General features: G+C 39.2%; 1 protein-coding gene and 1 non-coding gene across 2 annotated transcripts; one reads left to right on the top strand and one right to left on the bottom strand.

Annotated features, from left to right (window-relative positions):
* The first annotated feature begins 90 nt into the window (after positions 1-90).
* LOC117990039 (adenylate kinase isoenzyme 5) lies at positions 91-26,259 on the top strand. The gene is made up of 13 exons (XM_034977516.2): positions 91-453; positions 1,720-1,869; positions 3,060-3,170; positions 5,663-5,805; positions 10,154-10,336; positions 21,115-21,229; positions 21,662-21,888; positions 22,341-22,471; positions 22,725-22,944; positions 23,403-23,567; positions 24,206-24,313; positions 24,772-24,960; positions 25,810-26,259. The coding sequence occupies exons 1-13, from the start codon at positions 432-434 to the stop codon at positions 25,927-25,929; spliced, it is 1,884 nt and encodes a 627-aa protein (XP_034833407.1). The 5' UTR covers positions 91-431; the 3' UTR covers positions 25,930-26,259.
* TRNAI-AAU (transfer RNA isoleucine (anticodon AAU)) lies at positions 11,847-11,922 on the bottom strand. Its single transcript has one exon. It is a non-coding gene; the product is annotated as a tRNA-Ile (tRNA).
* Positions 26,260-27,706: the final 1,447 nt, after the last annotated feature.

The raw sequence follows: 27,706 nt of genomic DNA, 5'->3' as shown, positions 1-27,706 counted from the left end.
AGATGGAATGATTTTTTAATAAGACGCCCACCACCAGGAGGGTAGTAGAAATTGTTCAGTCGCGCGTCATCCTTGCTCCGAGGCGGACGCCCGCGATGCGCGCCCGATTCAGATTGCCGGCAGAAATGCTCTCCCGGAGACACAACTTTCGAATAACCAAAGAAAAGTTGATCAGTTAAAAGAAGCGAGGATGAGTTAATTCTTTTTTGTTTTTTCTTTTCGTACGTAACGACTTTTGTGTTTAGTTTTTGATGGCCATTACGAAGGTCGCGGCCTTCAATCGATGAACAATTTACCACGTGTGACCACTGTCCACGTATGGACTGTTTTTGATACGTTTTTATCATAAGTGCCAACATAGCATTAAGCTTTACAAGGACTTTGAGTTTGTTTGGAGGAAATTTTGTATAAAATATTCACCTTCATGGAATATGGGCATCTGTTTAGACACTGGTAAGTCAAGGTCCCAAATTGGGCGCCAATTTTTTTTATATATTTCTTTAAAATGCTACGATGGTTACACTGATCTTACCAAAAAGTGCGCGGGTACCTACCTGGCCCGGGTCAGACACCTTGAGCTACTTTAAAAATTAATAGAAAAGTATCAATGCTAACACATTTTTCGCTGAAAGAAAGTATGTTCTTTTATTCGAATTCGAGGTCGTATACCCACATTTGTATGACTACTCTCAAAGACAAGTCACAAGGTCCCATATTGGGCGCCAAATTGGTGCTTCTTTGATATTGGTACACAAAATAAAATTAATTGACTCAATGAAGTTAATCTTATTTTTTATTTATAAACTACTAGCTGATGCCTGCGACTTCGTCCGCGTGGATTTTCATTTTTCAAAATCCCGCGGGAACTCTTTGATTTTCCGGGACAAAAGGTACCCTATGTCACTCTTCAGGTCTTTAAATATATCCAAGCAAACAAACACGTCCGTGCTCCGTTGCGGCGTGAAGGGCAAACTAACAAACAAACACACTTTCGCATTTATAATAAGGGTAGTGAAGAAAATAACCTAGTGGTTAAATTTTTTATTATTTTTATATATTATTTTCTTTTCCAACAATTACTTATAGTTTGTTTTTAATGTGGTAGGTACCACGTTGGGCGCCAAAAAATATTTCTTTATTTTCGCTAGCACATAGTTAAAACTTGTTCAGTTGAACACAAATGCTAAAGTAGATAAATCAAATTCTTACCTATTAGGACAAATACCAGCTATTTATGTACAAAAATAATTAAACTGTGCCTGTTAATTTAGATTAGCGTAGGTACAACAATTATTATTATTAGAAGTAAGCTAAGGCGTAGACCGCCTGTTATCCTAAAATAACTCTAATTGGAAACGACGCACGAATATAGTTTCCTGACCAGTGATGACTTATGTATTGTGAAACGTAGTTGAATTGAATCCCTATAGTTATAGAATAGGGGATTTCTGGATATGCTCATGATTCTTGGCTAGTGGCGAACAAGTTTGTAGTTAGCGCGATATCTTTCGTTCTACGATTTTTTCCAGAATCCAGTATTCATTCATGTCTCCGGGATGTAAGCACGTACCAAAAAAATCTGTACCTATCTACAAAATTTTGTCAAAATCAGTCAAACAAATGAGTCACAAAAAACTAGCAGAAAAACAGACAGACACACTTTCACATAATTAAAGTATGGATTTGATCAGGTGTGATTGTGGTCAAACTTTTCTCCAGAACAAAACAATGAAGAATTTGAGACGGGAGACGAGCACAGTCGCCAAGAGAGCGCATGGCCAGCCACTCCGACCGGCGCTGCGTTCCCCATGCAGAACTCCAGCCACGTCAAGTTTGAGCCGCCCTCTGTTCCTGTCATCTTCGTCTTGGGTAACTTGCCTTCTTCTCTAGAACAGGAGATTGAGACGGAAGACGAGCACAGTTGCCAAGAGAGCGCATGGCCAGCCACTCCGACCGGCGCCGCGTTCCCCATGCAGAACTCCAGCCACGTCTAGTTCGAGCCGCCCTCTTTTCCTGTCGTCTTCGTCTTGGGTAACTTGCCTTCTTCTCTAGTACAGGAGATTGAGACGGGAGACGAGCACAGTTGCCAAGAGAGCACATGGCCAGCCACTCCGACCAGAGCGGGACCCATGCAGTACCAAGTACATAATGGGGAAACCTTCAACTTAATATATCCTGACATATTAAGTCGAAGGATTCCCAATTCACAAATTCTACCATTCTATCTATTTTTGATTAAGTATTTATATAAGTTCTATATTTATTAAGTTATCTACATATTGCTATATCTCGTACCATACAATTAGATAAAGTAGTAGAAGCATACAAAGTAGAATGTGCTATCGAAAGCTTTGTTTGTTTAACGACCTCGCGACGACTGCGTTGCGTCTTAAAACAACAGAGAAATGTTCAGTTGATTCTACTGCTTTTAAAAACACAGACATTTTGCTATAAAAACAGAAAAGTTACTGTTGCAAACATGCAAGTTGTCATTGCACATATTTCAAAACTGACCTAGGGTTTGTTGTACTATGGTTGTATTACGTGGAAACTATTAACTATGTAGGCATTCGTTTTAGAGAGAGAGCCAGCGCGTGCCAGACCTTCCTAATCTTATAAAAGCTGAAAGTTTATCTGCGTATTGTCCCCAATACTGGGAGGAACGTTTGTTTGGATGTTTGTTTGGATCATGGTGGCTTTGGGAGATAACAGGTAATAAAGGTGTAAAAAATCTTACTTCAAAGTATGTGCATGTGCTGGCTCCTTAGGCCATCTCCTACTATGTGGTGGGAATATAGGCAAACGCTAACTAGTCGTCGCATAAAAAGAAAAAATTCCTTCAAATCCTTGCATTCATAGCTACATCAAAACAGACGTAGGGTAGGGAAGGGAAAAGATGCCACACTTATAACGTTAGGCTGTTCGGCCCAATCATGACCTATGGGATCGCGCAAACGTGCGCTGATCGCATCGCTACGCGACGATCGCAGCGCGACGATCGCGATGTATGTAATAGTAGAGAGCAGTGCTTAGGGCTGACGTGGCAGGCTCGTTCGCAGGCGGGCCGGGCAGCGGCAAGGTGACACACTGCGACACGCTGGCGCAGGAGCGACGCGGCGTGGCGCACGTCAACATGACCGACCTGCTGCAGCAGTACGCAATCGGGAATGGTGAGTGTTGACCTTTACTATTTAAACAGTATTTCTGTGGGTCGCTAACTACGGGCCTCATAAGAAAGCTCAAAGTCACTCGGCGGGCGATGGAGCGAACTATGGTTGGAGTTTCTCTACGTGATCAAATGAGCAATGAGGAGATTCGAAGGAGAAACTGACAACGGGTTGCAAAGCTGAAGTTGCAATGGGCAGGCACATAGTTCGAGAAACCGATAGACGTTGCGGTCCCAAGGTCATCCCAGCAATGGCGACCTCGCACCGGAAAGCGCAGAGTTGGAAGATCTTCCAATAAGTTCCACTGGATTCAGGCGGCGCAAGACCGTGGCGTGTGAAGGTCCCTAAAAGAGACCTAAAGGCCAGAATTGGTCGTCTATCAGTTGACAATGATGATGACGATGATGATTTGTGTATGCGCAGCTTGAGAGTCATCATCATCATCACTAATGAACACGGGTCTCCTCTTAGAATGACAAAGGTGTGGCTATACCACGCTGGCCATTGGGCATTGGCCAAGTTCGGATTGGCACTTCACACACCTTTGAGAACATTATGGAGAACTTATACTTGCTATCCTTAAAACAGATCTAAAAATCTAGCTAGGATAGCCAGTTCTTGATCTTGTAACATTCATAATATTAAGCACTAATTGTTCAAGATCAAACCCATGTATGTGTGTAACTATATGATTGAAAAATAAACGTTTTATTTATTTATTTATTTATTTAACTTTTAGGTATGTAAGTTTCCTTACGATGTTAATTTTCGTGTTGACATTGATTTAAGATTATTATTGAACTCATAAGAAAATGAGAAGTGATAGTGTGTATCGGTCAGAGTCAAACTAATAGCTATGTCGCAGCAATTGTTATCGATTTGTTGCATTATTCAGAAGCTCCGTGTAAACACACCTTGACGTACCCACGTAATACATAATCAGATTGATTATTATTTATCTATTGTTTAATGTCTGCAATCCGCAAATAATCCTATGGGTACCTATTATACTTTTCACACCACTCGCTCGACAATTACCTTATTACCTGTGCATCTAAAAGTACGTCATACCAGAGATAATCTTTAATCTATATATATAAAAGGGAAAGGTGACTGACTGACTGACTGACTGACTGACTGACTGACTGACTGACTGACTGACTGACTGACTGACTGACTGATCTATCAACGCACAGCTCAAACTACTGGACGGATCGGGCTGAAATTTGGCATAGCTATTATGACGTAGACATCCGCTAAGACAGAATTTTTGAAAATTCAACCCCTAAACGGGTAAAATAGGGGTTTGAAATTTGTGTAGTCTACACGGACAAAGTTGCGGGTATAAGCTAGTAAAGCATATAGCTCCTTAATCTAAGGGAATTAATAACAGGTGGTCAATAATTAAACTGAATCTGTAATTATAGCAGGCAACGTACGGGGCCGTGTGAAGAGACCACGTGACTCCGACGTTGCTACGCCTCTACGGCTGTAGCGCCTGTAGCCCGGCAGCTGCTACACCCTCCTCTAATAAATACATTTTTTTTTTTTTTTTTTATAAAGAATATTAGCCATATTAAATGACTAATATCCCCCTTTCCTCTCCAATTAAGCGTCAAGCTTGTGCTAGGAGTAGGTAGGCAATAGTGCAACGGGCGGGATTTGAACCGTCGACCTTTCGGTTTTCAGTCCACTCCTATACCGGTTGAGCTATTGAGGCTCAATACATTATAATATCTATAGCTTTATCGTCATCATAATATTGTATTTTTTTATATTATAAGTACCTCAAAAAAAAAGGAAACCTTATAGGATAACTTCATTGTCTGCCTGTCGTGTCTGTCGTATCTGTCCAGCAAAAGGAACCAAAATCTCTAGGGTACTTCCGTTTGACTTAACTAATCAGGCAGGTATAGTACGCGACAGGGCGAGATGGCAATCGGGGGGTGTGCGGCGCGTCCCCCCCACCCCCGTCTCATACCCCGATTACCGTCTCGACCTGTCGCGTATTACAGTTAGTTCTTATAGCACAAACAAGTAAATAAAAAAATCCGAAAACCATGTATTTGTGGTAACATCACAAAAATATTATAGATTGTTTTCTCGTTAGTATAATAAGCTTACTAAATAACATCAAGATGGAGCTGTCCGTCATTAGCTTGAATTTTTTATTAAATACTGGTTTAAGATTTTTCGTACAATGGAGTGGAAGTTGGAACCCATCGTGTGCGAGACTTGACCGGTTATTCTACACTTGGCGTAGCAGTCGCGTAGCTACGTCTACGATGTTTTCTGTTTTCTGTGCTATGTATATTATCATACGGCCATTATTTACATATTTTTTTAAAAGTCATAATAACTTTCACTTGTGCGAAACAAGAGAACTAAGTTAAATATCTAGATTGCGAATAGTTGTGATACTTTGCGCACTTAGAGCTAGCTTATATGGTTTGTAAAATACCTGTATACCTAATATCAGTATTGCTATTTGTCAGACATGCAGGACTTCGGAACGCTGTCCAGCAAGACGGTGACAGAGGTCCTGATGCTGGAGATGAAGATGGCGCCCACGGCCAAGACCTACCTGGTTTCCGGCTACCCTCGCTCCATGAGGGACGTCGCCGAATACTCTGACAAAGTAAGTTTACTATCGTTTTACTGGTTCACTGGTGGAGAGCGCTATGGTATCTATAAAGAAAAGAAAGAAAGAATAAAAACCGGCCAAGTGCGAGTCAGGCTCGCACACTGAGGGTTCCGTACTACAGTCGTATTTTTTCAACATTTTGCACGATAGTTCAAAAACTATGATGCATAAAAATAAATAAAAATCTGTTTTAAAATGTACCTACAGGTAAAGCCCTTTATGATATTCTACTTATTATAGTTATTTTACTTTGAAAATTGAACATATTATTAATTATTTATTCATGAACACATATTAATTTTTTTTCTTGTGATATAACTACAAATTCACGGCTTCTAGATTTTACCCCTCATGTCTGCTATATGACCTACCTACCTGCCTTATTTTATGATTCTAGGTCAACGCCTATAGGGTTTCTTGACAGACACGACAGACGGACAGACAGACAGAAAACGAAGTGATCCTATAAGGATTCCTTTTTTTCTTTTTGAGGTACGGAACTCTAAAAATGACGATTTATTAAGAAGAACATTTTAATTTTTTTATAAGTAAGTTTTTTATAAGTTTCTTCTAAATTCATTATTCCTTGTTGAAGCTAAATAGGTCTTAGTATCTTCCATGAAGAAAATTTCATGGAAAAAGCTTGCTGGATTCATAGGAAAATATAATTTGCGATTGGTACCTACCTACTAGATGACTAACCATGTAATTCTAAAGAAATAAATTAAAAAACTATAAAAAGAACTAAACATCGATAATCTAGGAACGCCGATGTTTTAATGACTATCTTTTCATATGTAAAACGAATTAGCTTTTCAATAGGTAAATGTTTAAAGACCTAGTGTGAGATTGTATGATTTCCAATACCTACCTAAAAGGTGCCTTTTCAATAGTTAAAAGGTTGCCTGAAGATCGCTTTAGCGATAAGGCCGCCTTTACATGCTACAGCTATTAGATTAAGATCCTTATATGTTTTTTATTATGTTTGCTTGTGTGCAATAAAGTATCAGTACTCTAATTATAAATGCGAAAGTGTGTTTGTTTGTTGGTTTGTTGGTTTGTTCTTCAATCATGTCGCAACGGTGCAATGGATTGACGTGTTTTTTTAACGGTATAAATAAAGATCTGGAGAGTGACCTACTACTTTTTACGTGGCTACTTTTTATCCCGGAAAACCAAAGAGTTCCCACAGGAATTTTAAAACCTAAATCCACGCGAACGAATTCGTGGGCATCAGCTAGTTTTATTATACCTGGATGACTGACCTTTCGTCTAGTTATATCGTTGCACGTAGGTACCTACTTATCTACTACTTACCTACATTAATCGATTTGGAAAAGGACAGACGGACAAAAATCTACCGCTGTAGTGTGTCAAGGGCATCATAGATACAGAGAGTAACCTCAACTCATTATAGACGTGTGGAACTATTTGGGTATCTAATGATTTTAAGCTTATTTCGTGGTTTTTTACAACAAACTTTAATGTAGATAACGGGTACATACCACGATTAATTTGATGTTGTTATTTGTCGACTAGCTTATGCTCGTGACTCCGCGTGGACTATACAAATTTCAAACCCCTATTTCACCCCTTTAGGGGTTGAATTTTCAAAAATCCTTTCTTAGCGGACGCTTAGGTCATAATAATCCGTCCAGTAGTTTGAGCTATGCGTTGAAAGATACCACCACCACCACCTTTTTGTCAGTGTCAGTCAGTCAATCAGTCACCTTTTCCTTTTGTATATTTAGATATTTCAATCCAATTGAAAATACTATGTCATGGTCGTGGTCATGACGGGACTGCGGTGCTACGAGAGATGAATTTCCAGCTGTCAAGGGCAGCAGCGAACTACCCTCTTTCTTGTTCTTTTCGCTGGAACTTCACGAGCTGTCCGGCAATTGGGTTGAAATCTACGTATGTAGTATCTAGTAGTGTATCGATGAATCGTAGGTATGTATTTTTTTTTTTTTTTTTATTCAGATACAAGTTAGCCCTTGACTGCAATCTCACCTGGTGGTAAGTGATGATGCAGTCTAAGATGATAGCGGGCTAACCTGGAAGGGGTATGGCAATTTTTATTAAACCCATACCCCTTTGGTTTCTACACGGCATCGTACCGGAACGCTAAATCGCTTGGCGGCACGGCTTTGCCGGTAGGGTGGTAACTAGCCACGGCCGAAGCCTCCCACCAGACCAGACCAGAAATTTAGAAATTATAAAATTCCAAACCCCTGCCAGGAATCGAACCCGGGACCTCCCACTATTAAGACCACAGCGCTCACCACTGCGCCAGGGAGGTCGTCAAATGTATACCACAATATGACCACAATCAAATTAAACAGAACGCATTTTCGGTGGTCCGACCTACGACAACAATATTACCGGATATTTGGGTTTCTGTTTATCGATTCTATTATTTTGACGCTCATATTGTGACCTGTGAGTCGTAGACCTACTCGTAGGTATAATGGTCCGCTTACATGGGCAATTCTTAAAGCAATTTGTTGCACGGCAACACGTATGGATCAATCTACAGCAATAAGTGGAGCAATCTGAAGCATTTATTTTGCATAGCATTGATCAAATTTTCAGATATTGCTGGATATTGCAGTAAATTGCTTCATGCGGTCGTGACGTCATAATTGATTAAATCGCCTGGAATTGAGGAATTTAGATTGCCCGTGTAAGCGTACCTTATAATAGAGCTGTAAAGACGTTGTAGAAAAAAATGCGTCTAAAGGGCTACCTAATGGAATTAAATACTAATAGCTCTATGGGGACTGAGAAGTAATGGCAAATGCCAACCCTGCGTGAATTGATTGGCACAACCACAATAGGCAGATAGGTCTAGGTACCTATCTATCTTCAAGATCGGCTTAGAATACCCGACTGAGTTTGTTGTGGGCTCTTCTCAGACTTATACTTATCATCAAATAGGGTACTTTCCGTTGACCTAGAATCATCAAATTTGATAGGTAGGTAGGTCTTATGGCACAAGTAAAGGAATAAATACGAAAACTGTGAATTTGTAGTTACATCACAAAAAAAATTGAAATGTGTTCATAAATAAATAATTAGTATTTTTAATTTTCTAAGTAAGATACCTAAACTGCACCAAGTGGGGTATCATATGAAAGGGTTTTACCTGTGGACATTCTAAACCAGATTTTTATTTATTTTATGCATATTATTTTCTGATTTATCGTGCAAAATTTCGAAAAAATACGACTGTACCCGTGTGCGAGTCTGACTCGCACTCGGGCGGTTTTTTTTAACACAAGGTGTGAAGAGGAATAGACAGTCCATTTATAATGAAAGGGATGGTAAATAAAATAATCGACCGCCCGCCCATGACAATGAAAGTGGCGTTGCCGATAGTATCTGGCCATACCTATGTGTAGATAAATAGATTAAACACACACGCGACGATGTTAAAACGCAGCCAGGACTATGTATGGTAATGTCATAATGAGTCATGGAAATTGTGTGGAGGTTATAACACAAGGATATCTAGAAAATTCTATCATGTAATGTTATGTAACTTCTCATCTCATGTGAGGGTGCTTAAATCAGTGATGAGTGATCCACTGCAGAGAAAGCTACCAAACTCATCTTTAATTCATTGAAGGTTTGCTTTGAAATATTATATTCATATCGCTCAGTGAAGCAGAAATGTAGAACCAAACAATGTCAAATGACTTTGACGACCTCCCTGGCGCAGTGGTAAGCACTGTGGTCTTATTAGTGGGAGGTCCCGGGTTCGATTCCTGGCAGGGGTTTGGAATTTTATAATTTCTAAATTTCTGGTGGTGGAAGGCTTCGACCGTGGCTAGTTACCACCCTACCGGCAAAGCCGTGCCGCCAAGCGATTTAGCATTCCGGAACGATGCCGTGTAGAGACCAAAGGGGCATGGGTTTAATAAAACTGCCATACCCCTTCCATGTTAGCCCGCTTCCATCTTAGACTGCATCATCACTTACCACCAGGTAAGATTTCAGTCAAGGGCTATGTTGTATCTGAATTTAAAAAAAAAAAAAAAAAACAAAACAAGTTAGCAAATTACCTCGGTTGTCAATTTTGCAATGCCTGAAGACGAAAGGGTGTTTATATTTACTACTAATTATTTTTCTTTTTATTGTAAAAACATTTACAATAAAAAGAAAAAGAGCGTAAAAATGGACAGAGAAGCACTTATCTCTATGAGAGATCTCTACCAGTGACTCTTGGCAGTGCGAGCTGATTTTTTTTGTTGTAAACCGGTAGAGACCGATATGGAGGCCTTGTTTACAACGGTGTGGCACAGACTTAAACTGTAGATATTTATTTATTTGTCGGTAGATCCAGACAATAAGCGGCGTAGTACTGGTGAGCTGGCGTCAAAGGGTCCTGGAGCGGCAGATCGAGTACGGAGCACGGCTGGGGCACGTCGTGCTCAGTCTGGCACGGATGGAGCTCAACAACTTCTACAAGAACGTCATCCCTGTCGCCGACTACTTCGACCAGAGCAACATGCTTATTTCGGTAAGTTCTCTTTTTAAATCTCAGCGGGCGATGGAGAGAGCTATGCTTGGAGTTTCTCTACGGGATTAAATTGAAATGAGGAGATCCGTAGAAAAACCAGAATAACTGATATTGCTCAGCGGGCTGCGAAGCTGAAGTGGCAATAGGCATCGCACATAGCTCGAAAAACCGATAGACTTTGGGGTCCCAAGGTGCTGGAATGGCAACCTCGCACCGGAAAGCACAGCGTTGGAAGACACTCCACTAGGTGGATGAACGATATCATATCAAACGAGCATCATAACAGGGACAGGGAATCGCTGAATTCAGTCGGCGCAAGACCATGGCGTGTGGAAGTCCCTACAAGAGAGCTATCCAGCTCGGACTCGGCTGCTATCCTGTATTTAACTTTGAAAGGGCATTTTATCGGATCGTCGTAAAATTCTTAGGAAAATCTGCTACAAATAATAAAACGATTTTCCATGAACTCAAAAAGAATTAATAGGCTACTTGACACTTTTTTAAAGTTGGTCTTAAATAGTTAATATTTGTGCTATTATATCAAAAAAATTAACACTATATTTTTTTGCGCCCTAAAAACCGTAAAACTTTCATTTAAAAATATATTTTTCTTAGACAGGTGAAAACACTGTCGGCCATGTTTGGCCGATAGATTATCTGTGCTCTGACGTCATGCATTTGTAAACAACAGCATAACCTCCCAAAGTTTAATAAACATGACTTCTATACTAGTGTACATGAAAAATATAGTAATTTTCGTTATTGTATCATCCGAGAATGTAAAAAAACGCATCGATAAAGACCACAGGAAAGTTGTGGATTAGAGTGCCCAGTGAAATAAATATACGTAACACGCGAAGACTTGCTTAAAGGGATCCTATATGACTAACGACTTCAACCCAAATTTATTTTTGCAAAGATCACTTTGTTGTAATAACTTATTCAATTTATAAAGAGAAAACGATATTTTTTTACGTTTACTATGAGTTTTTAGAAATATATAAAAACTAGCTTATGCTCGTGACTTCGCCCGCGTGGACTTCATAAATTTCAAACCTCCATTTAACCCACTCAGGGGTGGAATTTCAAAAATCCTTTCCTAGTGGATACCTTCTCTTTACCTACAAAGAACACACCCACCAAATTTCATGTATCTAGGACCAGCTGTTTAGATGTTTAGGCTGTGCGTTGATATATAAGTTAGTCAGGACTCTAAATTTTATATATATGGATACTACGTTAGTCCCCGCGTGACATAGGGATGACATTTCTTTGTTTACATATTTAATGACTTCACATCATGGCTGACAGCGTTTTCTACGTTTCAAATAAAAATAAAAAACTGTATTTTTTAAAATTGGATTTATATATCCATCCTGCGTTTTTAATAATTGTTATTGATATATTTCGTTGTCTTAAGCAAAATACTATAATAAATAATGATTTATTGGACGAAATTAGATATGAGTCAAGTAGCCCATTATTTATATTTTGTGATAAAAAAAGGATCTGGCCCATGAGGGGATTGAACCCTCGACCTTCGCGTTATTAGCACGACGCTCTAGAACCGACTGAGCTAATGGGCCGGTTGTATGTTCTACCTAAAGTAGAAATCGTATCCTGCTGCGCGATTGCGGTAGAATGACAGCACGAATGTCACGATCGCAATCAACTCTGATTGGTTGACGCTCGCTCACTATTGGCTACAATGCCTTGTTGCAACACGAATCGCACAAATTCAGCCAATCACAACAATTGAGATTGTAATAATGATTAATGCAGATCGCAGGTATTATGAAATCGACCAGCAGATTAAACGAATAGATAATATATAGTATCTATAAATAATATAAATTATGATAAAAAATATAAAAGTCGATTAGATAAACATATTATGTATGAGCATTAGTGATTTACTTACTTATGCTCGCGACTTCGTCAGCGAGGACTACACAAATTTCAAACCCCTATTTCACCCCTTCAGGAGTTGAATTTTCAAAAATCCTTTCTTAGCGGATTCCTACGTCATAATAGCTATCTGTATGCCAAATTTCAGCCCGATCCGTCCGGTAGTTTAAGCTGTGCGTTGATAGATCAGTCAGTCAGTTATTCAGTTACCTTTTCGTTTAATATATTTAGATTAGCTTCTGCCCGCGGCTTCGCCCGCGTGGCCTACAGGAAACAAATGGCATTTTTTTTTCAGAAACAAACATAACATCAGGACGCGCACCCTGCACCAGCACCGAATAACACATATAACCTTCCAACCCCTATTTAATCCCTTTAGGGGGGGAGGGGGGATTTTCTCATACTCGTTTCTTAGCTGACATCTAACCTCAAACCTACTTTCCAAATTTCAAGTTAATAATATCAATAATTAAAACTATCCCATACAAACTTTCATCCCCTATTTTACCACCCTTATGGGCAAATTTTCCAAAAATCCTGAAACACGTACTTATTTCTTCATTTGTGACCGAAAACCCAAATACTCATACTACAATAGCTCATAAAATAAAAGAAGTAATCATAATATTATCCATAATACGATTACCATTAATTATTTTTATAAAAAAACGATCAAGTGCGAGTCGGACTTGCACAGAAAGGGTTCCGTACTATCGTAGAAGAAATAACTCTTTAATTTTTGTAAATTTTCAAAGTGCCAATTTTGAAATTTTTAGTATTTGATAGCGGCAATAGAAATACACATTCTGTGAAAATTTCAGGTCTCTACCTTTTATGGTTCGCGAGATACGGCCCGGTGACAGACGGACGGACAGCGGAGTCTTAGTAATAGGGCACCCTCTGGGTACGGAACCTTAAAAACTGACTATAAAGGTGAAAGTTGCAAGTTGTAACAAAGTTGAATCGCATTAAAGTGGTTTCAAAAGGTCGTAAGTAAAGTCTTTCAAACCGTTTTAAGTCGCTACAAAATTCATATAAATTGAAACGAGGCATTATCAAAGCAATACTTAGTGCCTTAAAAATAATCCTCATAACACATAATTAAGGGTGTATTAAAGAAAATGTCTGTTAGCAAGCGGCAGGTTTGCATATTATATAAGAAAATCGTCAGTCAAGTAAGCCGTCGTTGTGTGCATACATTTTTTATGTCCAATTATTGTGACGATTTCCTTTTGTAAGTATAGTGCATTCAATATTAACTGGCGTGTTTCCACTTGAGACCGTCATTAGCAATAACAATAGTATTAAGTCGGAGTGGGTGAATTCAAAAGTATCAACACTGGTTGGTTTGCAACAAAATATTAAACCTTATGGTTGAACCGGCTCCTTTAAAATGAAACGGCTCTATGAGTGTTTGGTTTATTACCCTATTGTTTACGTGGCATGTCGAATGTAATCCTATTGTTATTGCTAATGACGGTCTCAAGTGGATACACGCCAGTTAATAATGAATGCACTATAAGCAAAGAAGCATGTAAAATGCAACATATATGCATATTTGTTTAGTAGCGTTTTTCTTAATAAAGTTACTTAGAACGAAACAACTTTGAGTATGTATTTTTTGCGGCCATGTTAAATCGATGAAAGAATCGCTTTTATGACTTTTTCCCTAATAAAGTTATTAAACTGTAATAAATGAAACTAGTTACTGAGCGAATTACTTTCCATGTAGGTAGAAAAGATAAATCTAAAACAAAACATAAAAATAAATAAAAATCTAAAAGTTTTAGAATATACAGGTAAAGCCCTTTCATTTGATAACCCACTTGGTAAGTATACCTAGTTACGTACTTTGAAAATAGAAAATACTAATTATTTTTCATGCACACATTTAATTAAATTTTTATTAAACACCTTGCAAATTTCATTATTCTAGGTCAACGGAAAGTACCCAATAGGCTTTCTCGACAGACACGACAGACGGACAGACAGACACACAGACAAAGAAGTGATCCTAAAAGGGTTCCGTTTTCTTTTGAGGTACAGAACCCTAAAAATTATCTTTTTGTATTCTCCTACATATAATTATAATTGCGAAAGTTTATTAATTGTTCGTTGGTTTGTTAGATTATTATTGATTTGTTAGTTGGTCCTTCAATCACGGTGCTACGGAACAACGGTGGTTATAGTACCTGGACATAGGCTACTTTTTATCCCGGAAAATCAAAGTTCCCACGGTATTTTCAAAAACCTAAATCCAAGCGGATAAAGTCGTGTGCATTAACTAGTATTTTATATGTACAGACGGACACGCTGGTTCTACAGACAGTCAATGCGCGAAGAAAAGGGTGTACCCCTCGTATTAATTATTTATCACCACTATAATATCATCTTACAAATAAAAATTTGGACAATCAGGAAGCGTAAAAATTTACCTATTCTGAATAAATAATTTGAGTTTGAGTTTGAGTATCATGATAATCATGTTGATTGTGACAGCATTATGCAATTGCCCTCTGTGACGTGACACTACGGATACGTAACGTAGCTCGCAACGTAATCGATACGCATCAATAAAACATCGCCGCGACCATTATCGAGTATCGACCGAGTAATGCCATATCACTGATGTACGGTCAGGTACATTGCCAATGTCTTACTAATGCTGGAACCACACTTACAAAAGCCAACGCATATCGATAGGTTTTTTTTTTTAAATTTTCATCATCTTCACCTTCATCATCAACCGATAGACTTCTTTACTGGACATAATAATATATCCCTTGTAGGAACTTCCACACGCCGTCGTCTTGCGTACGCGCATAATGTCGTCCGTCTACTTAGTCATAGTGGGAGGTTCCCAACGCTGCGCTTTCCGGTGGTCGCCATTCCAGCACCTTGGGACCCCAACATCTATTAGTTTTTCGAACTACTTATGTGCCCTGCCTATTGTCACTTCAATTGATATAAGTAATGAAAACAAAAAACCGGCCAAGTGCGAGTCAGACTCGCGCACTGAGGGTTCCGTACTACAATCGTATTTTATCGACATTTTGAACGATAAATCAAAAACTATTATGGCTTATAATAAATAAAAATCAGTTTTAGAATGTACAAGTAAAGCCCTTTCATATGATACCCCACTTGGTACTACTGTATCTTACATTGAAAGTTGAAAATAGCAATATTTGTTGATGAACACATTTTAATGTTTTTCATGTGATGTAACCACAAATTCACGGTTTTTTAGTTTTTCCCCTCATGTCTGCTATAAGACCTACCTTCCTGCCAAATTTCATGATTCTAGGTCAACGGGAAGTACCAGGTTTCTTGACAGACAGACAGACAACAAAGTGATCCTATATAGTGTTCCGTTTTTTCTTTTGAGGTACGGAACCCTAAAAACGGGGGAGACTCAAAGGAAATCCTAAGTAAAATCTCAGATAGCGATCTCACCTGATGGCTGATAAGATTTGAGAACTGATAACACAATTCAGCAGTTTATTTCACTCTTGACCTACCTATTTGTCCGCAGCATATTGCCGGAACCATAAATTGTGTATTATAGTTACCCAGAACGTCAAATTGTGTATTATAGTTACCCAGAACGTCAAATTGTGTATTATAGTTACCCAGAACGTCAAATTGTGTATTATAGTTACCCAGAACGTCAAATTGTGTATTATAGTTACCCAGAACGTCAAATTGTGAGGCGATAACTTTTCCGGTAAAGCGGCACCTAACAACGCGGCGGTCAAAACCCTTCTCATTAATTAATTTATACAAGGGTTAATTTTCGACCACCTGTAATAAAATCTCTATATATAAGTACTCAAACTGAAATTATTTATACAGAACAGGTAAAATTTTACGCTCACTGATGGTCAAAATTTTAATTTGTAAGATAATAATATAGTGGGGATAATTAATACGTACCTACTTAAAACTAAAGCTGCGAGGGTTTTTTTATGTAATGAGTAGGTACATAAAAGGAAAAGCTACTGACTGACCGATCTATCAACGCACAGCACAAACCACTGGATGGATCGAGCTGATGCAGATAGTTATTATGAAGAAGCCATCCGCTAAGAAAGATGATTTTCGAAAATTTTGTAAAATTAGTACAGTTCTCGCGGACGAAGTCGCGAGTATAAGCTAGTCTATTTGTATAAAAGGAAAAGCTAATTGACTGACTGACTGACTGACAGATCTATCAACACACAGCTCAAACCAGGCGCGGATCCAGCCCTCAAAAAGGTTTATGGGCACAGCCATCCGAAAATCGGCCACCGGCCACGTGCAAGTCGGAGTATGAACTCGCTCATGATCGATACACCTAATGCATTCCTATAAAGGAGATGTTTACAAAATATATGACGCTTTGACGAAGCTAAATAAATTTCAGCCCGATCCGTCCAGTAGTTTGAGCTGCGCGCTGTTAGATCAGTCAGTCAGTCAGATGACCGATTCAACTAGGTCACCGCGGCTTTCTTAGTTCTTACCACTAATACTACCCAGATATTCTATCTAATAAACACCCTATTTAATTTTCGAAGGACCGTTGAACCTGTTTATTTATTTAGTTCAATAGACCCTCACATCGGCCCATTACCCACTTTGTGCGTGGTAATAACATTTCGACGAACGAAAAATATGTTTGTAACGCCTGATGATTCAGAAAAATCGATGCCTTACAATAATTATTAATAATGGCTGAGGGATTGTTCTTTTATATCAGGCTCCATTGTTTGTTGGTTTGAAATCAAATCAATTTTTTTTTGTTCCGTTACAAGTTCGCCCTAGACTACAATCTCACCTGATGGTAAGTGATGATGCAGTCTAAGATTGAAGCGGGCTAACTTGAAAGGGGTATGGCAGTTTTATTAAACCTTGATCAGTTTCTACACTGCATCGTACCGGAAAGCCAAGTGGTACGGCTTAGCCGATAGGATGGTAACTAACCACGGCCGCAGCCTCCCACCAAGACCAGAGACTATTTAGAAAATATAAATAACCCAAATTGCCCCTGCCGGGAATCGAACCCGGTACCAACTACATTATAAGACCACAGCGCTCACCACTGCGCCAGGGAGATCATCAAGATTATTTTATTTATTTATTTTTTACTAGCTGCTGATGCCCACGCCTTCATCCGCGTGGAATTAGGTTTTTAAAAATCCCGGGGGAACTCTGATTTTCTGGGATAAAAAGTAGCCTATATTATGCCAATCTCCAGGTCTTTAACTATATCCATGGAAAAAATCACGTCAATCCGTTGCTCAGTTGCGACGTGATTGAAGGACAAATCATCAAACCAACAAACAAACACACTTTCGCATTTATAATAAGGGTACTGACTAATAAGGGTACTGACATAATAAGGGTACTGATATGAGTTTGTACGGAGCAAGCCGCTGCCGCGTTGCGCTGCGCAGCTTAAGTGCGTTTGGATCATTAAAGTTTCATTGAATTTATGAATCAATCGTTTGGCCGTTGGCGGTCACATCACACAACAATACTTAAGTATGGGAAGGTAATACCACAGCGAGTCGAGGACGTGTGACAGACCAGCTGCGAGGTAGGCGGTGAAAATTTAATGCCTTCAATATTCTGGACTAGCCTGTAAGGCTCTACTCACCGAATTTCAAATAACTTATAGAAATGGTATCCGCTTGAAGAGAGTGTTTCCAAGTAACGCATGTGCAAATAATCCATACTTAACAATAATATTATTGCATCATCACTTGCCACCTGGTCTGATTGCAGACAAGCGCTAGTCTGTACAATAAAAAAATTGTAAAGTGCATGTCTGTCTGTCTGCTAGCTTTCCACGGCCCATACGTTTAGCTAATTTTGACGAAATTTACCTACTCATATTTTGTCGTCGTCTCAACTTTCAATCTCTAGATATTCGACAGCTGGAGAAAGGTCTTTTGCAAAGATCTCCAAAGAACATAGTCTTATGCCGCTTTGCACCCAGTAGCAATCGCTCGACTGTCAGTCCACCAAGTAGAGTTTTCCAACGCTTCAAGTCTCTTAGGATAGGAGAGTGAGCTACTCAAACTAAAATATGTAGTTCTAAAGCACAATAATATCTCTTGTCTCTAGTATCGAAAGCAGCGTAAATTAACTATAACATCATCACGTACCACCAGGTGAGATTGCAGTCAAGGGCTAACTTGTATCTGAATTTAAAAAAAAGGAGACCGACGCGACTTCTTAACCAATGTCCATTTTATCACCGCTTACTCGGCTCGCTTTAGCTGTTTTCAAAACGTTCCGTTTATACAATAACGGGCACTGATGTTTTACTGGACATCTGCGAGGCGATAAGCTAACGTGCATTTATTACCTCTATACTCAATCTGAATTCTGTGGGACGTTCCGATTTATAGACTATAAAAGGTTCACTACATTATAGATAAGTTTGTTTCTTTTTCATTCGAGACGGGGGCGTGTTCCGAGACCTGCATTCGAAGCGAGCTGAATGTATGATTTGATTCGTTAAAAAATAATTTTACCGTGGTTGGTTCAAGTGATAACTCGATGGCCTGTGCCAATGGGGCCTACTTTAGTACAATATTTTCTAATTCGAGCCTCAATAGCTCAACGGTTGAGGAACAGACTGAATGCCGAAAGGTCGGCGGTTCAAACCCCACCCGTTGCACTATTGTCGTACCTACAACTAGCACAAGCTTTACGCTTAGTTGGAGGGGAAAGGGGAATATTAGTCCTGATTAGCATGGCTAATATTCTTTTACAAAAAAAATTATCTACAACAGTACCTACTTGTGAACGTACCTTACCTTACAGTAAATTTGCGTGCGTGTTGATTGTCATGATGTCATGAGCGTAAAAAATGTAAAATAAATACCGTTCTTCTTTATAAGAAAGCTTGCAAGCGAAAAATCTGAAATTAACTAAGCTGGGACATTACACTGACGTAGGTACCCTTAGATGAATGATTACCCTCTATGTAGGTACCTTATACAACGCAAAGTTTAACTCCTGACGCGTCATTTTAACTTTGCGTCAAATTTCATGTCAAAAGTACGATTTTAGTCCTTATTTTAGAATAGAATAATGTTTATTCGAGGTATATAGGTGGAACATGGTGTAGGCAATATCGTCCTGTACAGCAGTGCGACACCTCGAACAGGTAGGCCACTCAGCTTGTGTTGAGACGTCGGGCCCCTCAGACACAAACCTCTATAGCAAACATCTGAGGTACCAGACGCCCCAACGTTGATTTTCAGTGACCGCCTTTTATACTACCCAAACGTCAGTGGCATAGAATATGTAAAGTTAGCGAGTAAATGGATAAATAAAATGAAATAAAGTGTTTAAAGTTTTTAAATTTAAAGTGATTTAGAGCATAAAAGAAGAATAAGAAATAAAATATTTAAATAGATGTTGTAAATTGTAAGAATAGGAAAATTGTACGATAGTTTTTTTTTTGTATATATTATTATGCAGAAACAATAAAATAAAATAGGATAGCTCGCAAGGTGGATGAGAAAGTAAAATTTGGTAAAATAAATAAATTAAATTAATTTTGACTAAATCTGTAACTTTTGAATATTTAAAAGATGTTTTTTGAATTTTACTTTAAAAGCGCCGGAAGTCTGAAGTTTTAAAGGTGAACCGTACTTTTGACATGACAGTTGACTCATAGAGTTAAAATAGTGCGTGAGGAGTCATTTTGTACTGACTATTATACTTCGTAAAACCAGGTAAAACCTAATACCACAGAATATATAACCTTTAATATATTTCTAGAGACTAGCTAAGTACCCAAGTTAAACGGAAATTAAAAAACTTCAAATGTGCTTGTTAACGTAATTGTTGCCTTCAAAAATTAACTTGTAAGAATTGGAACACGTGTTCAGGTCATATTTATGAGATTTGATCGTTTCTTACCAAGTATAGCAATTGAATTTATGTTACCTATTAGGATTGGAAACTACAATACTTATCTATATTTTATTCAAAGATTTAAAAGTTTAAACTTTTCCGAGTTATATGTACAACTTTCGCTTTAGGCAACCCATAATTTGCTTTAACGGGGAAGGAAAACATCGCGAGGAAACCTATAAGTAGGTACGCTACAGGTCGAGATGGCAATCGGGGAGGTAAGTGGTAACGCACCGCACACACACACAGCCCCTGTTGCGGGCGAGCGCGGGTGACGTGGGTGTGCGGGGCGTCCCCCCGATTGCTATTTCAACCTGTCGCGGATGTGTACATGCCTGAGAACTCTCCATATAATGTTCTCAAAGATGTATGAACTATGAAGCCTGCCGATCCGCACTTGGCCAGTGTGGTGAATTTTCTCATTTTAAGAACAGATCCGTGATCAGTGGTGGATTGACGATGGGTTGAGATGATGATGAGATAACTTCATTTGTTCATTAAAGCAAATCGATCTTGAAATCTCGCTGAAATCGGTGTGTGTTTTTATGTGTGAACACACACCAAAAAAATTCGATTGTGGCAGACGGACGGTCGGACAGACGGGCGGAGACTAGTCGCACCATATTAATAATTTTTACCATTTTGGTACGGTACCCTAAAAACGGGCCGAATTGAGAAACACCTCCTTTTTACCCGATTACGGCTGCGCCAAAAGGAAGGGTTATGATTTTAGCAGTAAATATATGTATGTATGTTTGTAACTATTTTGTGTGTTCCACTGTAGCGGCTAAATTACTGGACCGATTTTAATGAATGAGGTGACAATCGATTCGTTGATAGGCTACATTTCATTCGGGTAAAATTGAGCCGACAGATTTTACATCCAAAAACAGTGGGGGTCCCCAAATTTTTTTGGAAGTCGGTTAATAAGATAGCAATATTTTGATTGTTCACAGGTGAATGGTGAACGTAATCCTGAAGAAGTGTACAAAGATTTCCGGGCAGCGGTCCTGCAGATATTGGGGGCAGTGGAAGACCAGAACATGAATGGAGTGGGAGTTGGACCCCATGGTATGAGACAGCATTTATCTTCCCTTTGTATCTTTTATCAGTTGATACAAAATCAATAAAAGCAACTAGTACAACATATACCTGCCTAGGTATACATATATTCCGTAAAAAACTGTCACGTCAAAAGTACGGTTCACCTTTAAAATAAGGTAATCGTACTTTTGTCATGAAATTGTACACAAAAAAGTGAAAATGGTGAGTAAGTAATTTTTTACGCATGATAATATAAAGTTACAGAACCGCTCTTAGGTTAGTAATAATAAAAGTACCTATGTCAAAATAAAATATATTGTTATAAATTGTTAATTATATTATGTTATTAGGTATATGTACATTGTACCTACAATGTGAAAAAATAGTAGTGGAACGCACAACTTTAAATTGGGTATTTTAATTTATCTATGTATCTATGTTATTCTTTTTTGTATGCAGTAATACCGGGGGAAATAGTCGGCGTGGAACCGGTGCCAACGAGAAACAACGGACCAATGATGACACAAGACGTGGAGATCGAAGATGAGTCTCTGCCATCCACTGTAGCACCGACCGTACCAACTGTGCCAGTGCGCGTCGAACCTGTACCTTCTTTGCCAAAAGTTACTCAGTTCCCAAAAGTTATGCCAGTGAACAGCAATGTTGAGAGGGTTGTTAGTCCTAAGGTAAGTACAGTACGCGACTGAAAGTAATGTACATCGACCTTTAGAAGGAGATTGTAATGCAAAAACTTAGCTAGCGTTATTGTTATACCTACTACCTAAACACAATTCAATACAAATAATTATTTGCCTCATTTTGTAGTTTTAGTGATTTAGTATTTTTCAACCCCGCAATGTATAGCGTGCAAATATAAATGGGGTCAATATGATTCGGATCAATGCCCCGCCTACGACGTGGCATTGACTCCGAATGGCCTACTTACGCAACGTTCGTTGACCTCTAGCGTCAGTCAGATGTTTTATGATTTTTTTATCATATCATCATCATCATCAGTAGTATCACCTGTCGTCGTTTTTGCTATCGTTCTGTTTATACCCTGTATACATGGTCAATTTCCTTAGCGTTGCGTTTTCTTATAGTTAAAATAATCTTATAATATAAATTACGCTTACAGCCTGAGGTCATAAGAGTTCGAGGAACAACCACCATACCTCCAACGTTGTGGGTGGTAGGCGGTCCAGGAAGCAACAAAGCAGCCTTGTGCGAGAGATCCGTGCTGCAAAGGGATGGCTGGACACATTTCAGGTACTTTACAGGAGTTCAAAGGTTAAAATATGGAATGCCCTTCCAGCTTTCGTTTTCCGCTAGCTATAATATTGGTACCTTCAAACAAGAGTGAATAGGCACCTTCTAGCAGACGCGCTCCAGCTTAGGCTGCATCATCTGTGTGTGCATTGCTGTCAAGCGCAAGCCTATGTAGTAAAAAAACCGGTCAAGTGCGAGTCAGACTCGCACACCAAGGGTTCCGTATTGCAGTCGTATTTTTTGACATTTACAGCTTGGGCCAACGCCTTCGAGCATTAGCAGATGCAGGAGGAGGCCCGGCTTCAGACGGTGCCATCGCTCGAACAGCTGTGAGTGGAGGAGAACTGGTACCCAAAGACCTGGTCACCAAGTTGGTCATAGCCACTGTCAATGATGCAGCTCGAAGTGGTCATGGGATTGTGCTGGATGGGTATCCCAGAGATTTGGACCAGATGGAAGAGTTTGAGAATGAGGTAGGTTCACTTTAAAAGCTCACATGGTAACTAATAAACCTGGTCTCCATGATAGCTGGATTCGAAACATGATCAGTGGGAACCTGTCAAATATACTGGGAATTGGTTACTTAATTGATCATCACAGTTACGACACTACTGATTAACTTGCATGGATGAAATTTTTTGGCTGACGCTGGGCTGGGAATGATTGTTAAATGTGCCTAGTTCATTAAAGATACAAAAATTCTTAAAAATAAAAGCAGGAAACACTAATTGTCACAATGGATCAATTATTATTCAAAATATTATGGTGTTAACAGAATAATTCACTTTTTTACCTAACCTTACGGTTTTGCTCCATAGATTTATGTTCCACAATAAATTAGGAAACACATCCGTTATTTCTAAATGTGTGCGTAAAATATCTGGTTCAAAACCCAGTCGCTTTAAAAGCTTATACCAGAAAAAAAATCCAGTTCAAGATCAGCCCCCGTATGGTCCTACTGGACTGTTCGAAGCTGCAACTTGGAAGAGGTCGTAGGGACGACTCGGTGGCGGCTTTCAGAAGACGACTTGAAGTGTTTCGGGAACTGAGCCTGCCTATGCTGAAGAGTTTGGACCAGCAACATAGGCTGGTGATTGTGAGTATATTTAGGGTACTGAGAAAACGTTAAGATCCCTTTTATAATGGAAGATTAAATGCTGTCGAATGGCCACTAACTGCCTTACATTTTCTACAGCATGAAATAGGTATCTAGTTCATATTTTTTGTGATAGATTGTGTAAATGCCGCGCGCCGATGTCAACTGCAAAATTTCAATTTTAAACTGTAGAAGAAAGACTACAGTTTAAAATCAGTTTACCTACAGTTTAAATAAGTCAATTTTAGACTGGCCTTTACAGAAAAGAGTTTCAGAAAGCGTTTTCAGAAACTTTTTGTAATGCATGTAAGGTATTTATAAAATAAATGTTAAGCAGATGCTTCTAGATCATTCTTCATAAACAGTCTTGAGTTGATCATTGAATGTTTACTTAAATATTTGAAGTGGCGCAGTCGGTAGGATTATCTCGTTTCTTTTTCTGATGTATAAACCAGAGACGAAGTTACTTACACTGATGTAACTAGATGGCGCCAAAAGTAACTTCATTCACTAACTATGAATGAAGCCTGAATCGCGCCAACGAAGCTTTAACATCGAAAGACTGTCATATTTCAATTTCCAGCCAGTCCTCGGATATATTTTGGGCTAACTTTAAAGATATCAAATGCTGTTATCAGGTGGACGGAGACACGGACTCCTCAGATGTCCAGATGGAGTTCACGCGGGTGCTTCTCGAAGAAATGGAAAAAGCAGAAGCTATCGCTGCGATACCACGCCCGGAGTCAGCTCACACTAACTCACAGACACAAATATCGAACAATAAAGGCGAGTTGTGGTTTAAAACTCAAAACTCAAATTTATTTTAAGTAGAATAGCAGTCACTCGTCATGAGTCAGTTTCTACTACTGGTTCGGAAAGAAAATTCTACTGAGAAGATCCGGCAACAGCTACTTTTACAAACCCCTTTTTGTTTGTTTATGTAAATTTATTGCGAAGCAACCGTAAGAATAGCATTATCTCTTTAAAGAGATTCGTATGATCCGCGTTTATCAATTAATCGAATGGCTCTTTTGTCAAAATTTAATTATTTCTCATTTTAACTCAGCGTGATTCATGATTTATATAGTAATTAGATAAGGCTAGCCTTAAGTTTTATTGTATTAAAAAAAAAATACTCAGCGTTGAACATAACCTTGACATCTTTCGTAACCTAACCTCAGTAAAACTGTGTTCCTAACCTAAGCAAACTTCAGAAGAAATAAAGTTAAACATTTTATCTTCAGACGGAACAGCAGTACAGCAATTTGCGCACACCGTGTCCCGAATCGGCGTCGGGATAGCCAACGGCGTGGTGCGAAATGGGAGCCAGCCCAACGGGGCCATACCCAACGGCAACGTTGCCAACGGGTTCATTGGCATGGCTAACAATAAGGTGTGTATAGAGCAGTAGTGTAGCAACTCGCGCTGTGTCTTGCATTTGAGCCGGGATAGCCACCGGCGTGCTGCGAAATAGGAGCCAGCCCAACGGGGCCATACCCAACGGCAACGTTGCCAACGGGTTCATTGGCAAGGCTAGCAATAAGGTCTGTAAAGAGCAGTAGTGTAGCAACTCGCGCTGTGTCTTGCATTTGAGCCGGGATAGCCACCGGCGTGCTGCGAAATAGGAGCCAGCCCAACGGGGCCATACCCAACGGCAACGTTGCCAACGGGTTCATTGGCAAGGCTAGCAATAAGGTCTGTAAAGAGCAGTAGTGTAGCAACTCGAGCTATGTCTTGCACTGGACCCCGGATAGCCAACGGCGTGGTGCGGAACGGGAGCCTAGTGCCTACCCAACAGGGCACTGCCCAACGGCAACCCTGGCATCGGCTTCATTGGCATGGCTAACAATAAGGTGTGTATAGAACAGTAGTATAAGCAACTCGCACTGTCTCATATCGATGCCGGGAGCCAACAGCGTGGCGTTGAACGGGAGCCAGACGAACGGCAACTTTGGCAACGTTGCATAAGGTGTGGTAAGCAGTAATATCTACACCAACTCACGCCGTGTGTTGCATTGGTGCCGGGATATCCAACGGCGTAAACTAGAATGGAAAAGTGCGCAACGGGTCACTGCCCAACCGCACATTAATTTTGCGGCTTTAAGCGGCAAGCAGTGGGACAACATCGTGGTGTAGAATTCGAATATCACGGTGTAGTCTGAGAAGAGCCCACAACATTTTAACTTAGACATGGCAGGAAACTCGGATATCATCTTAACTTAACTGAAATTTCGTTTCCCAGGTAAAGCCAATGCTGAACAGCGTTGCCAAAGTGCCAACGGTGTCGCAAATGACCCACGACCAAGTGCGAAGGCTGTACGAGCAGAGTTCCGGTGAAATTACCATGAACACTCACATTTAGCTGTGTAATACGGTGGTGGTGGTGAATTTGTTGTAGTATAAGGCCAGAGACAAATCTAGCGACCTAGAAATCGATTCTAGAAAGAAGGAGCAAGTGGTTAAGACGATATGCGTCCCAGAAGCGGTGTTGACACACATTTCCGATGTTCAAAGAATCAAGTTTTGACCTTTAAAACTACAAAGTTGTTTATTTATTTTTTAATATTTTAAAAATTAAAGATATTCTTTAGTGAATTACGAGAGCCAAAACAGGATTAGTACAATTTGGCTCGATACAAAAAATCGCGAAATTTCCTCAAAATACGCATTTTTTACACGACCATTAGGAGAAAAACCCGTTTTATTCGATTGATATAAAACCAATTTCAATAAAACTTCGTGTTTACGTACTCCCAAACTTGAGTGATAGATGCAAAAATCTCAGTGGCCGTTAACCATTTTGAGTCACTAACCAATCAAAACATGTTTTCAAAAAATATCAATTCGAAAATGTTTTTAAAACCATTCGAAAACATAGTTTCGTTCGTGATTGGTCGGTGACTCAAAATGGTTAGCGCCCACGGGGTTTTTGTCTCTATCATTTGTAGGAATTACACAACAGAGAGCGAGCGCTGTACTAACTTCTTACCGCGGGTAGGCCATAGGCAGTAGCGTGCAGGTCATAGAGGCATAAATGCACTGCTTACCCCAGTTGTAAGCTATTTATCATTATGACCATATTTTTCATTATGACCTGCCAGTAAACAGGTTCCTACCTAACTAATGCCTACCCTGGCTTCAAACCCTGTGCACGCCACTGGGCCCGTAGGGTGTAGATTGACATGCCTGTACCTGCCTGTACCCTAGTAAAGCTATTGACTGTTGGGTACAGCCTATTATAATATTATTATATCATTGAATACAGCCCGATATATGCTTCGCATAGTGTAGCATAGTTCGACCCTTACGAATGTAAGCCATTTAAAACAATAGTACAATAAGTATACTTATTATGTATATGTAACCAGTACGCTAGCAAAAATTTAGCGTTATTGTTATACTATCTAAACACAACATTTGCCTCATTTTGTAGTTTTATTGATTTAGTATCTTTCAAACCCGCAATGTAGGTACCTATAGCGTGCAAAACTCGGGCCAATGCCCCGCCGACGACGCGGCATTGACTCCGAGTGGCCTAGTTCGTTGACCTCTAGCGTCATTCAAATGTTTTATTTTCAATATATCGTAAACTTTTACAAAATATAAGAGTTTTTTTCGCGTTCTTTTTTGTAATATCTTATCAGTAAGTAATCGTCAGTACTATCACCTGTCTTCATTTTTGCTAGCGTTCTGGTAACAACCTTTATAAGTACTTACTAATTAATAATTTAAAAATATGCAGGATTTTGAAAGATTTTTATTTTGCAAAAATATCCCAGACTAAACAAAATAGATGGACGGAAAATTAACGCCAGCCTATAGCCCAGAGTGACAGTTAGGGGGCGTATTCACTGGGTGGACTTACTTCAATAATAATTAATATCAATATATCAATATATCAATAAATTCAATATTAATTCGTTTTACGATAGTAAGTACGAAAATATTTTAAGTAGATTTAATATTAAATAATGATACATAATTATAAGCCTAATTTCATATTTAATTAATTTAATTTAATGTAATAAAAAGTTTTCTGGAAAATATTATTATAAATAGCGTTGATGATTTCAAGTTCATATTTCAAGCTCTCCAATTTCGATATCTTGCTACGATATATTGTATTATTCAAAATTGCT

The sequence above is a fragment of the Maniola hyperantus genome, chromosome 1 (assembly GCF_902806685.2).
Source record: "Maniola hyperantus chromosome 1, iAphHyp1.2, whole genome shotgun sequence".
NCBI lineage: Eukaryota > Metazoa > Arthropoda > Insecta > Lepidoptera > Nymphalidae > Maniola > Maniola hyperantus.
Note: the sequence above shows the minus strand (reverse complement) of the source record. Positions and strands in the feature narration are given on the sequence as shown.